Source organism: Mustela putorius, unplaced genomic scaffold (genome assembly GCF_011764305.1).
Source record: "Mustela putorius furo isolate JIRA1106 unplaced genomic scaffold, ASM1176430v1.1 tig00003869_pilon_pilon_pilon, whole genome shotgun sequence".
NCBI classification, from domain to species: domain Eukaryota; kingdom Metazoa; phylum Chordata; class Mammalia; order Carnivora; family Mustelidae; genus Mustela; species Mustela putorius.
The window spans coordinates 7151686-7164896 of record NW_025422021.1 but is presented as its reverse complement, the minus strand read 5'-3'; the positions used below and the strand labels follow the sequence as shown (position 1 = coordinate 7164896).

The window sequence follows — 13211 nt, the reverse complement described above, 5'->3', positions numbered from 1 at the left end:
CTACAGGAGGCAGGGTGGAAGCAAGGAGGCAGTTACAAGGCAAATGCAGTAACCTGGGTGAGAAAAAATGAGGGCACGGATCAGGACGATAGCAATGAACAGGGTGAGAAGTGGCTGAATTCTCGACTGTTCTGAAGGAAAAGCCAACAGCGTTTCCTAATAGTTTGGAGGTAGGCTGTGAGAAAAGAGGAATCAAAGGTAACAACAGAGTTGTCCCGGCTTAAGCAACTGGAAGGATGGAGGTGTCATCAAGTGCCTTATGAAAGACTGCTGGAGAAGCACACTTGCAGGGAAGGTGGGAGATGATGAAGAGCCAGTGCTGGACATGTCACACTGAACTACAGTTGAGACGCAATGTTGGACACGTCATGTTCAAGATGTTTTGTTAGGCAGTCGCCAAGAAATGCCAAAGGCTGGTAGATCTGTGTGTGGCTGTGGTTGGGGGAATGTTCCGGGTTGGGGAAGATTAAAGGTTCACTGTATACAAATGGGGTTTAATGAATGCAGAGAACAAGGCCTGAGCACCCTGCAGTTGAAAAGTCTTTCAGAAGGAATACATTTTTATCATATAAATAGAAAGACTACCTGGTTCTTTTCAGATAATAAATGTCCTGCAGGAAAAACAAAACAAAACAAAAACCCATATCATTATCAGGTGATCTTACTTTATGAAAGATAGATAAGGACAAGCAAATTATGAACATAATTTAAAGATAGAATTTATTCTCTGATGGTTTACTCATGCAAACTGCACATAAAAGAAAGTAGTACAGTTTGTGTAACATTGCAAATATAAGGACTCAAAATGCTAGGTACAGAAGTAGTGTGACATCCTGAAAGTCAAAATGGAATTTGTGTTTATACAACTAATAATGGTTTTTTATTTGCTGAGTACAGACTGATTTACAATGAAAGTTTTGCTAACCTTGGTAAGTTCATTAACCGTTTACATGACTTCTTACATCTATGTAGTTTTATTTTACAGTTGCAAGAATTCCTGTTACCAAAAAACTTTAACTTGCATAAATAATAAAAGAAAAATATACTGAAGGACTTAGGAGAGTGAAAAAATTGAGGCTTTTCCTAACCCATCCAAACTACAATAAAAAATAGCGTTCTTGCAGAATTCATATTTTGTGCCTTTGAGATCAACTCCTTAGCATAACTATGGCAAAGTCACGATTAGAAATTCATTACTTTAAAATTATAAAATCAGTTAAAAATAAAAAAAAAATTTAGAAGTAGGATTATCAACTAAAAATGCTCACTTTTAATAAGCCAAACAATAAAAATCTTATTATCTTCATACCTAAAAGTCCTGAAATGTCATTTGTATGATTTGAATGTTTCCCAGTTTGGAACTTAGGCAGGTGGGATATTTCCTTGAATTATCAAGGATATTTGATATAGGTTTTTTAAATGTCAGTCTCATTAGGAGATGGCACTGAGACGTTTGTAAATAGTGTAGTATAGATGCAGAACAAACTACACAACTTATTATAAATGCATTACAGATATTTACATAATGGAATCCTGCTTGAATGCCAGAAGTTGCTACTGGGTAGGACTCATAACTATTTTACAAAGTTGTCTTACACACATCTACTACTTTATTTTTAACAATTTAGTCTATTTTAAAATATTGTACTGTATTTTGAACATAACTGCAGAATAAAAATAGATAATGGCACATTAGAAAACTCAGTATCCCACAGATGATTGGATAATGAGAAAAGTGTACCTACAATCATCTCATCAGAAACAAACTACATCATGGAATGTTAGTTATCCAAGCCTGCACAGTAATGACATTTTAAATTGCAATCATCTATTGGCCAGCATCACACTGAAGGCATCGTTAAACATTCAAGCAAAGACTGCTGGCATAAACTATTGAAAGAAACATACACACATACATACACATACACACACTCTCTCTCATCCACTCTTGCTTCCCACATTATAATTACATTGTTCTAAAGATAGATACTGATTTTTTTTCCCACGAGAAACGTTATCAAAATTTGCTACTAAAAGATGACAGTGCTTTCACAAGAATAAGTACAACTTAGCTTGCAAGTACAAGACAATGGGGGTAAACAGTCTTAAATTTTCTAAGTAATTTTTAGACTTTTTCTGGCAACCATACCATACTTGATTATGCATAAACTTCTTAGTTTGTAACCTGAAATCTGCAAAAAACCAAAACCAAAACCTAATTTCAAAAAGTTGTTAAGATATTGGATAACCCTGTATCATAGATTATATAATTTCATATTTTTAACAGCCTCAAAACATAGGGTTTAAAATACTGAATTTAAGACTCAAAAAATAGTCATTTTGAAATGATAAAGGATTCCAAAATTCATGTCTACTTAAAATCTTAAAGAAAACACACGATTAATGATCTTGATTTAGTTTCAGAGTGTGCATAAAAGCATCGTATGTCTCTTACCATGTTTCACTCACTTAAAAAGTGTTCTCTAATGTTTTTCCTTTTGCATAATGTGCAAAATAAAAGGCAAAAAGATTAAAAGCAAATCTCTATCTCTCTCTTGCTAGTGCTTTATGACCTTGTTAATATTACAAAGTCAACAGGGACTATGCAGAACTTTGGTATAAATGATAAACAATACTACCATCACAGTTGAGGATTAAGAGGTGGTCAAAAGAAATGGAAGTGGGAAGAGATTCAGTAACACCCCCATTTATTAAAACACCACCAAATTAAAAATGAAATAAACCACAATGAATTATAATACAATTTACACATTGAGCACAGAAAATTAATAAATCTAACAATATTTATAAAAAAAGCAAAATCAGTCTTTTTCCAGAGACTAAAATCTGTTGTTCAGTCTGATCATCAACTGCTGCTACACCAACTTTAGAGCCAAATTTAATTTCAAGTAAAAAAAAAAATTTACAACCACAGATTTCGCATAAATGGAAACTGGTCTTTCCTTGATTTCCCTTTGAAGTCACTAATGAGTATCTAAAACTGCTGCACTGCAGGTTTTTAATCAACTTCCTGAGGGCTGTGACTGGGAGGCAGGAGCCATAACAATCTGCGAAAGCGCAGGCTCTGTACTCTGGTCCGCCATCTGCGTGAGGACTGAGGTGGCCACTGCTTCGGCCTTGGAGGTTGAACTGACTCCATTGGATGTGCTGACAGAACTATGCTGTATAGCTTCCGTATGTGGACTACTTGGCACTGACAGGTCTTCTGAACTATCATCTTTATCAGCGGCTGGGTGGAAAAAACAAAAGTTACTGTTTCTTAAAGACATCTGGAAGAATGTATCAGTCATTTGTCAATATACAGAGTGAAAAGTCAGGCTTTTATAAAGTTGGTTACTGAACTAAGTTGGTATGACTGGGCCTGAATAAATGAAATGTGGCTCTAAGCTCGAAGCAGGCCATTTTACCACAGCAGGTCAGATGAAGGTACAATCAGGCATGGGGAAGGCTCTGTGTGCCTCACAGAACAGAGTTAAGGTATTTGCTAAACAGTGTTAAGCAATCAGGCAGGAATTTGGGAGAGAGCCTTGTACTTAGAGATATAACCAAACACGAAGTAACACATTTAACAAAACCAGTCTGTTTGCCTACCCGCCATTCTTATTTAAAAAAAAAAAGAAAAATTATAACCACACGCATAAACAAAATGAATTCTTACATACAAATTACATTTTCAAATTATTCCCTCTGCACGCTCCAGAACTATATTTATTCTGGCTGACTTTCCATCTACTGCAGCGATGGGTGATTACAACACCTGATTCTAATGATGCATCCACCTGAGAATAAGCAGTATTTAGACTCTAAATGCCACCAGCTGTTATAGCTGCATGAATTAATTGGGGTTCAAATAAAACATTATATAAAACTCTAGACACTGCAATGGAAAAGATATTCAGAAAGGGGCTTTCTAAGTTTTTATGAAAAGCTACCAACTTTTAGGCCTGAACAATGAATCTCCTACACCTTTCTCATTTTAAAAGGATAGATTCTAATAATTTCAGTTAGTGAAAAATTTGATATGCACAACACACAAGCAATTATAGTGTATGTAACTTAGGAGATACAATGATAACGTGAACCAGGAACTGTGATCCTCATCCCAAACTTAAGAGAACACTGACAGTAACAGTGATGCTTCCTGGAGACTCCTCATTAAAGGTAATCACCATTCTGATGGTTCTTTAACCATTCCCTTGTTTTTTGTTTGAAGCTTTACCAAATAGGTATCTATCTACAATATTACTTAGCTTTGTTTATATTTGAACATCCTGAAAACAGTATCATACTGGATGTATTCTTTTGTACTTTTCACTTGGCATTAAAATAATTTTTTATTTAGTGCTTAAAAATAACAAGAAGGCTTTCCATCAAACCTGACAATGCAAACTGGCCTGCTTGATAATGGCCAGGTGCCTATTCTCAAAGTCAGTTATTAAAAGCCTCTGTCTGGACCCTTAAAACAGGACTTATCCCATCATTTGTGATACAGAAGACAGAAGAGAAGGAACCTGGCCAGCTAGACTTCAGTTCAAATAAAATTCATCATTTTGAGAATCTTCGAAATACAGTACTTTCAGAATTTTGACAAGTTTACCTCAAATCCACGCAATTTTATAAAGCAGATTTTAAAATGTATTAATTAGACAGAATGCCATCTTCTCTATAAATCTGCTAGAAATGCAAAATCACACCTCAAGATAAAAATTTGACCTCCAGATACAATTAAAAAAAAATCCATAATCCTTTTAAAATTACATAAAGCAGAAAGGACACTTTTCTGGTGAAGCAATAACAAATGTTATAAAATATTTATAATTCAGTTAAAGAGCCAATACAACAGTTATATATGTGTTCAGAAAAACCCAAACTCTGGCAATGACACTTTAACTGAAAAGAACACTAAAAAGTTCTCTTTATTTCACCTCTCTTCTTCAACAAGAAAACAAACTGACCTTTCTCTCAAGGTTAAATTCTAGGGATATGCCTTCTTTCAAACCTAAAGAGGCTGATCTGTGATGAACAGTATAAGGAAATATAAATATGCAGTGAAAGGACTCAAAATTAACTAGTAAACGGTAAGGACAAGTGCCTATCTCCAGACTTTCAGAACTAGGTAAAGCAAATCCTTAGGCTGCACAAAGCATCAGGTACTCCCTTTATAAAGGACATAATTATAAATTTTACATATATAAAATATCTTTATAATGTAAAAACCTGTCCAATTCTAGAAGGTGAGAGAAAAAGCATTAGTATAATCACAAGCACTAGAAAGAATGAAATCTTACTGCACTCCAAGAGCCATTTTCAGCTCGAAAGCTACAAAACCCCCAGCTGTTTGACAATTCACACTATGAAGTTTTCCACCTATGTTCATATATATTTTCATCAATGAAAATATAAGCTCTCAATTATACTTAGGGCCCAAGAAGCTTTCTTTCCCACTTAGGATTATGGAAACAAGTAAAATACCATTTTAATTATGCCTAGAGATCTAGAAAATATGAATTAATGGTAGTAAGATCCACTCATGTTTTATTCTTCATAGAATCCAAACATTACAAATGTACTCATATATTCATTCATGTTTTATACCATTTGATTGTTAATGTGACCCCAATTGTCAGGGCTTTCCCATGACTGAGGGATTTCATCCTACAAGGTGGGGACTTAGAACTGAGTCCTTAGAACTTAGAACTCAGTCCTGAGAACTGAGTGGGGAGCCTTAGAACTGAGAAACTCTATGGTGTGTGCATTTATACTGTGACCTTTACATGAAAGATTTTGTAATATTCTTTAGTTTCTGTTAAACTTTAATTTCACAAATGTTTTGAAAGTGTTAACTATTACAATTCACCACCATTAGCAAGAGCTGTGTGCTACAACATGAACAGTGTTAGGTATCTGAATTTCCCCACATTTTCTCTGAGATTTAAGTAGTCAATCTAAATACCTTGACTACTAAACAACAGAGAAATCATTTTTTCCCCTAAGACTTCAAGTTTGAAAAGAGAAATTACTTTAAAATTTCTACAAAACTCAGTTACCTCCCAAGAGCTGAAGGGAACTAATTCTATGCTAAAACTAAAGTTTTACTTTGGTCTGATTATCTAGATGACTAGACAGAAAAAAAGGTAGGAATAACTCCAAACATCAAAAATGTCTTATTCATTTCTTACAGTCTATACAACCTAGCATAACGCATATTCCCTAAAAAGTTATTAATCTACGGGTGCCTGGGTGTCAGTAGCCTCTGCTTTGGCTCAGATCATGGTGTCAGGGTCCTGGAATTGAGCCCCACATTGGGCTCTCTGCTCAGCGGGGAGCCTGCTTCCCCTCTCCCTCCACCTGCCTCTCTGCCTACTTGTGATCTCTGTCAAATAAATAAATAAATCTTAAAAACAAACAAACAAACCCAAAACTTAATATAGACTTTCAGTTTATTTAAGGGTATGTGTGGCATATAAACTTGTACATCTATAATCTTTATAAAAACATCTTTATAAGTTATTGCTTAAAATGAAAAACAGCTTGCCTTTACTCAGCATATGATGCCTTGATTATAGAGATAAAACTGTTGAGATTATCTAAGAGATTATCTAAGATTAAAAAATAGCAGATGAGATAAATTTTTAATTGGCTGTAACTGAAAAATTCATTTTCCTTCTAATTTTGTAGAATAATTTTTATACTTCTTTTTGAACTATCAAAATTCAAGAGAGCTCTCTTGTTAAGAAAATCATATATGCATAATGCTGAACTCAGTAGCTTCTATAGGAAATTATGTTGTTAAGTCATATGGGAGCCATAATGGTCTCATCCCTGCAGCAATCATTGTTAATACAAACCCCAAACATATTTCTATATGGGTCCAATTTACTCCACAATGTGTTTCACCATTCTGTGAAAATGACTAGATATCAAAGGGCTGAGATTTATTTGTTCAAAACTGACAAAAATCAATGTTCTAAATATATATGGCAGTAGAGAGTTGCTAAATCTACTGAATCTTTTAAATTAAAAAATATTGCCTATTCTGATGAAACTGCTTACAATGACTACAAGTAAAGATGGTGGCCATTAAGTTTTATCGTGAGCACCTGAGGAACTGTTTGCATCCAATACAAAATGTTTCTTTCTTTTGAATTACTGACACTGGCAAATTAAAATGAAGTGGATACATATGGTTGAAACAATCTTCACATTTACAAATATCCTGAAATATCACTAAATCATGAAAGGGAAAGCTGTGGGTTATATATTATGAAGTTGCCTAATGCATCCCCAGCTCTGTTATTTGTTACAAATTTGTGTACGATGGACAAAATTGGCCATTTATTCAAGAGTAACAGCTGGCTCCAATATTGTGCATCTTATCAAAAAAGAAGGACATTACAAGAAGGAAAAAGCACAATTAACCTTTAAAATGCTGAAAAAAGAAGAATCTCATTTTGAGGAAAACATGTAAGAGAAAACTTAAAAGCAGATAATTTAAATAGTGTTCTGTTTTAGCATTTTTATGACTAAAAGATTCAATATAAAGATCTGAAACAATATAAAAATTGCACAGTGCTGATATTTAATAAAGAACAAAAGGACCCAATATAGGTACTCTATATTGTTAAGTGAAGACAGTTAATTTTAAAAAAATTACTGAATGGAGGGCTGGAAAAGAAGTAGTATTTCACTGCCATTCTAAGACAAAATGCTAATCTGGGAAGCCAAAATATCATCAGTACTTACAGTGTATTTTAAATTATTAACTTGTTTTGTTGGTGTATAATAATCCCTAGGAAAAAAGCTAGAAATAGGAAAATTCAAAAATTCTCAATTCTATAAAGTATATTCCCCATTCCATAATAACCTTGCAGAAGTTCTGATATTTAATATTAAATATTAGAACTGCAGTCTCTTGGTTTTTTCTTTTTTTTTTTTTTAATGGCAGCTCGGTTCGCTCTTGCAGTATTTCACTGATGTTGCCTAAGGCTATAGGTAATGGAACATTACTCACTATGATAGCCAGATTTCTTCTGCATGGCGGTTACAGGGCAATCTTTATGAGCCAGAAGAAGCTGTTTCAGCTGTGCCACTTCATTTCTCAGCAGGGTGACTTCACTCTGGAGAAGAAACAACTTATGTACCTTAACAGCATCAGACTAAACATTTCTTACTATTTATAACAAGTGAAAATCAAGAATATCGGTTATCTTTAACAGAGTATCAAGGAATATACAAAATATACTGCTTAAATAGGTTTAATCAGTACACATCAGTTTGCATATTTTAGCATTTGTACAAAGACTGCAACTTGTATAAAAATTTAAACAAGATAATGACATGACTGGAGAACATATTTCGAAGTTTTTATATTATCATTTGCCTTGGGACTGCTTATGTATTACAGGTTACTCATAGAGGGTTATTTTTTACTTATGTTGCATATTCTTTTGATTATTTGAAAAATTAGAAACATCAAGGGAGTCAGAATGAATTTCACTGATTCTGCACTTGAAAATGAAAAATTTATCCTGGAAACTCAATTAGGCAAGTTTCTAGTTTTCCAGAAACTATGAAGAGCTCCACAGAGGAAACCACAATAACCAAAGAATCATGGATACTTAAAATGGAGCAAGGAACTGTGCTGGACATAGAAACAATGAAAACAGATAAAATTATCTAAACAGATTAGCTTCCCCTCAATCTAGATAATTTGTATACATCTAAATTTAAATCTGGCAAATTAATGGTGGATTGTCCTAGTCCTTATTTTTTTTTAATCGATTTTATTTATTCATTTATTTTAGAGAGAAGGAGGGCATAAGTGAGGGTAGGAGCAGAGGAAGGAGAGGGAAGGAATCCCAAGCAGACTCTAAGCTGAGCCTGATGTGGGGCTTGATCCATGATGCCCAAGATCATGACCTGAGATTTGGATGTCTAACTGACTGAGCCACCCAAGCACCCCTGGTATAGTCCTCATTAAAAAATGAGCACTTCAATGAAATGTGTAAGCCTGATGATTCACAGACCTATACCCCTGGGCCATATAATACATTATATGTTAATTAAAATAAATGAGCACTTCAGCCGTTGTTTTGGATGCATTAATCTGGTAAATTCTATATAAAACTTCCAAATTAAGAGGTTCCATTTAATTCCTTTTGGTCACCCTCAGATATTAAAGATGCATAAATTAGTGATAATTACCAATAATCAGGAGTTAGAATAATGTGGATTTAATAAAATGGTAAGGAATTCTTAATTTAGAAACACCGCTAAACTACTTATTTGAACTTATATTAACCTTAAGTATTCAGATTTCATCTATGAACCCCAAATTAAAAAAATAAAAGAAGCATGTGTACTTTCCTAAAAGCTCAGGCACTTTGTTTTCCATCCCTTGGTCTCCTAACCAGAAAGAGGAATGTAAAATAATTTAGCAGATTAGACTCATTAGCTTTCCCTCAAGTGATCAATGACAGAAACATAAAAATTCAAAGAATAAAAGTTAAGCAAGTCTGTTGGTTAGTTTCTCACACCCCTATAACAACAAACTGCAATAATACATTAAAGTACAGAACAAAAACTGATGCTTACAGTAAAGCTAAACATTAAATAAAGGTTAAATCGTGTTTACAAAATTGCATCTGAGATAAGAATGGGTGTGCAATGATCAAAAATACAAAAGGGGAATCTTTAGAGTTTAGAATTTTGCTTTTAAAAAAATAAGTTGTTTAGAAAACTCATTTCTATGGAATACTGCAGTCAATGTCAATATACTAATTTTACGGCTCTTTATTAATGACACCAAAAATGAGAAACCAGGTTACGAATAATCTAATACATAATACCCCAAATCTTTCCCTCTCTGCTGTGTCAGCTTGAACTTGAGACTCCTAACAGGTTTCTCCTTTTAACTTCTGTAATATGAAAGAGGGCTGATGTGTATTTTTATTATTTTATTTATTTATTTTTAAGATTTTATTTATTTGGCTGAGACAGAGAGAAAGAGAGAGCACAAGCAGGGGGAGTGGCAGACAGAGAAAGAAGCAGGATCCCTGCTGAGCAAGGAGCCAGATGTGGGACTCAATCCCATGACCCAGGGATCGTGACCTGAGCTAAAGGCAGATGCTTAACGGACTGAGCCACGTAGGTATCCCTGGATATGTATTTTTAGTTCACAACATATAATCTCTTATAATCTGGTGCCTGTGACCCCCCCCCCTTCATATTAGTTTGACCCTATGGGGGGAAAAAATATTTAACCGTTTTGACCTATACAAATAGAAATTTTGAAAATACACAATGTTGTCTCTACCTACAAAAGCTTTCCTCTCCTTTTTCTTGCCTTGCTAATTTTTTCATTCATCTTTAAGAGTGAAATAAGTACAGTATAAGTTCAGATAGGAAAAGGAGTCCATTTCTGTGCTCGCAGACACGTATGCACATACATGTGTACATTTACATAGTATTTACTACGCAGGATTGTTATTTTTGGTTTACTTGTTTGCCACCTCTGTTGGATTGGGAATTTCTCAAGGGTAGGGATTATCTTTGCTTTTTGTATCCCCAGAGTACAGCACACAGCCTACTAAAGACTAAGTACATAGTTACATTTTATTTTATTTTATTTTATTTTTTTAAGATTTTTTATTTATTTATTTGACAGAGAGAGATTACAAGTAGGCAGAGAGGCAGGCATAGAGAGAGAGGAGGAAGCAGGCTCCCCGCTGAGCAGAGAGCCCGATGCGGGACTCGATCCCAGGACCCTGAGATCATGACCTGAGCCGAAGGCAGCAGCTTAACCCACTGAGCCACCCAGGCGCCCCACATAGTTACATTTTAGAACTATGAGTAATTCTATGTTCAGGGGGAGGAAAAAAAATTTCCAAAGAAAGGTGATATGAAGTTGCTTAAATAATACAAAAATGGTCAGAGGTCCTAATTTCATTATTTATACCAACAACTTCACCAATGTATCCGCACTGTTAATTTTCTCAGACATAAAATGATAATTGGCATATTTTACAGTGTCATCTCAATTACAGAATTTTTAAAAAATCACAAATGCCCTCTCTTCTAAATATCCTACAGAGACATTCAGCATAAACCATATTATGATGTTTTTGGTCAAGGTAAACATTTTTGGTAAGATAAAGCAGATGCTGGGAAAAATTGTTATTCTGATCTAAAATAAAATGTAAATTACTTTGGCATTTTCTGTACCACTGCTCCATTGCACCTATAGCTACTCAAAGGTTAATTATATACTATGAACAAAAAAAATTTTTTTTAACAGTTTATATGAATGAAGCAGATTAGACTGATGAAATAATGACAGACCAAATCAGCCAACTGATTAATCTATCACAGCTTTTCATTGATACCTGGCCATAGACTGAGGACCTAGTATTCCATTAATTTATGATCTTTGACTTTCTAGTTCAGCCACTATCCCCAAAATTAAAGAAATAATATTAGACAGTTTCTTCTTTGGAGAGTTTCTCATTGCTAAAGATACAATTTTCTTCATGTTTAGTCTTCACAAAACTCAAAGATTAAGTATCAAGATTCCCATCACACAGTTCCAAGGACCGTCATGGATGTAAAACCTTACAATGGAGAACATAGGTCTGTAACAACAGAAAAAAAAATGAGAGGTTTCTTAATACTTTGGAAATTCCTTGCAAAATGAATGGGAATGACCCTTCTCTTATTTTCCTTCAGAGTTTTCTCATACTTTGTTTTGTGCCAGTCTCCTCTGCTAAACCACAAATTCTGTAAGCGTAAGGACAATGTCTTTTTCACTGTTTTATCTCCTACGTCTAATAAAATGCCCTGCACACAATAGATGTTTAATGACAGAATGAAAAATCAATAACTAGCATTTGCATACTGTAGTTGTAACAGATTTCGCTATACCCTCTCTCTCATTTGATCTTCATAACAGTACTTATTCTTTGAGTATGACAGGGAAGTAAAGGCTCAAGGATTTTTAGTAAGTCCTAGTAAAAAGAAGTACTAGGTCTCAGGCTCAAAATAAAATGCATGAAGTAGTAGTGGCAGCACTGTTACCTTCTCCCTCTCTAGAACCTGCTTAAAACTCAGGGGAAAAGAAGAAAGGCAGTGATAACATAGAACACTATTTTTTTTTCAGGAATTAAAACAAACAGGTTTAGCATCTTCCAATTGTCACCATTCCTTTATATTTCAAGCGATAAATAAAATACTATTTGGGTGGGTATCAGCAATAAAAGAGTTATTCTTTTTTTTTTTTTTTTTGGATCCCTTTTAAGTCAATAGAGCAATAACAAAACCTCTTCTGTTATCATTAACTTATCAGTGAAAACTCCTCATATATCCGGCTATGGAAGAATGCTTTTTTTTTTTTCCCAATTTATTGAGCTTCTACTCCACACACATTGTGCAATAACTGTTTTAAAAGCAAAATCCACAATGAAAACTCCCAAGTTTTATACAAAGAGTAACTGTTAAGGAGCTACTATTAATAAAGAATCTGCCTTTGTTCACAAAGGAAACATGCTGAATTTGTAAGCTGAAAACACAATTCAAAAATCAGTGTAACTGAAAAAACCACAAAAAGGTGAAAACTCTTTCAAGATAATAAAATCATATATTAGTTTTTTAAAAGATTTTAAAAATTTATTTATTTTATTTATTTATTTGACAGAGATCACAAGTAGGCAGACAGGCAGGCAGAGAGAGAGGAGGAAGCAAGCTCCCTGCGGAGCAGAGAGCCCGATGTGGGGCTTGATCCCAGGATCATGACCTGAGCTGAAGGCAGAGGCTTTAACCCACTGAGCCACCCAGGCGCCCCAGTCATATTTGTCTTTAAAAATCTAATGATCGATAATCAACAGTATCCAAGTTTTGGTCTAGATTGCCATGTCTATAATACAATTTGATGAAATTGTCTTTTTAGCAACAATTTTAGAAAGCTAAAATATAGGGACGCCTGGGTGGCTCAGTGGGTTAGGCTGCTGCCTTTGGCTCAGGTCACGATCCCAGGGTCCTAGGATCGAGTCCCGCATCGGGCTCCTTGCTCAGCAGAGAGCCTGCTTTCCTCTCCGCCTCTGCCTGCCTCTCTGACTACTTGTGTGCTCTCTCTCTCTTTATGACAAATACATAAATAAATAAAATCTTTAAAGAAAAAAAAAAAGAAAGCTAAAATA

General features: G+C 34.6%; 1 protein-coding gene across 6 annotated transcripts in view; it reads right to left on the bottom strand.

The window, feature by feature from the left end:
- Nucleotides 1-694: 694 nt before the first annotated feature.
- The window catches only part of ATF2 (activating transcription factor 2), an 84807-nt gene continuing 72290 nt past the window's right edge, over nt 695-13211 (bottom strand). For 4 of the 6 annotated variants that reach the window (XM_004774385.3, XM_045066940.1, XM_004774388.3 and 1 more), the window contains 2 exons: nt 8033-8138; nt 695-3250 (listed from right to left, as the gene is read on the bottom strand). In XM_004774385.3, the coding sequence (XP_004774442.1) occupies nt 3024-3250; nt 8033-8138 (333 nt within the window). In that variant the 3' untranslated portion in view covers nt 695-3023. Of the gene's footprint in view, nt 3251-8024; nt 8139-10809; nt 11652-13211 lie in introns of those variants that run through there. The other 2 variants (XM_045066942.1, XM_045066941.1) reach the window with 2 other exon arrangements.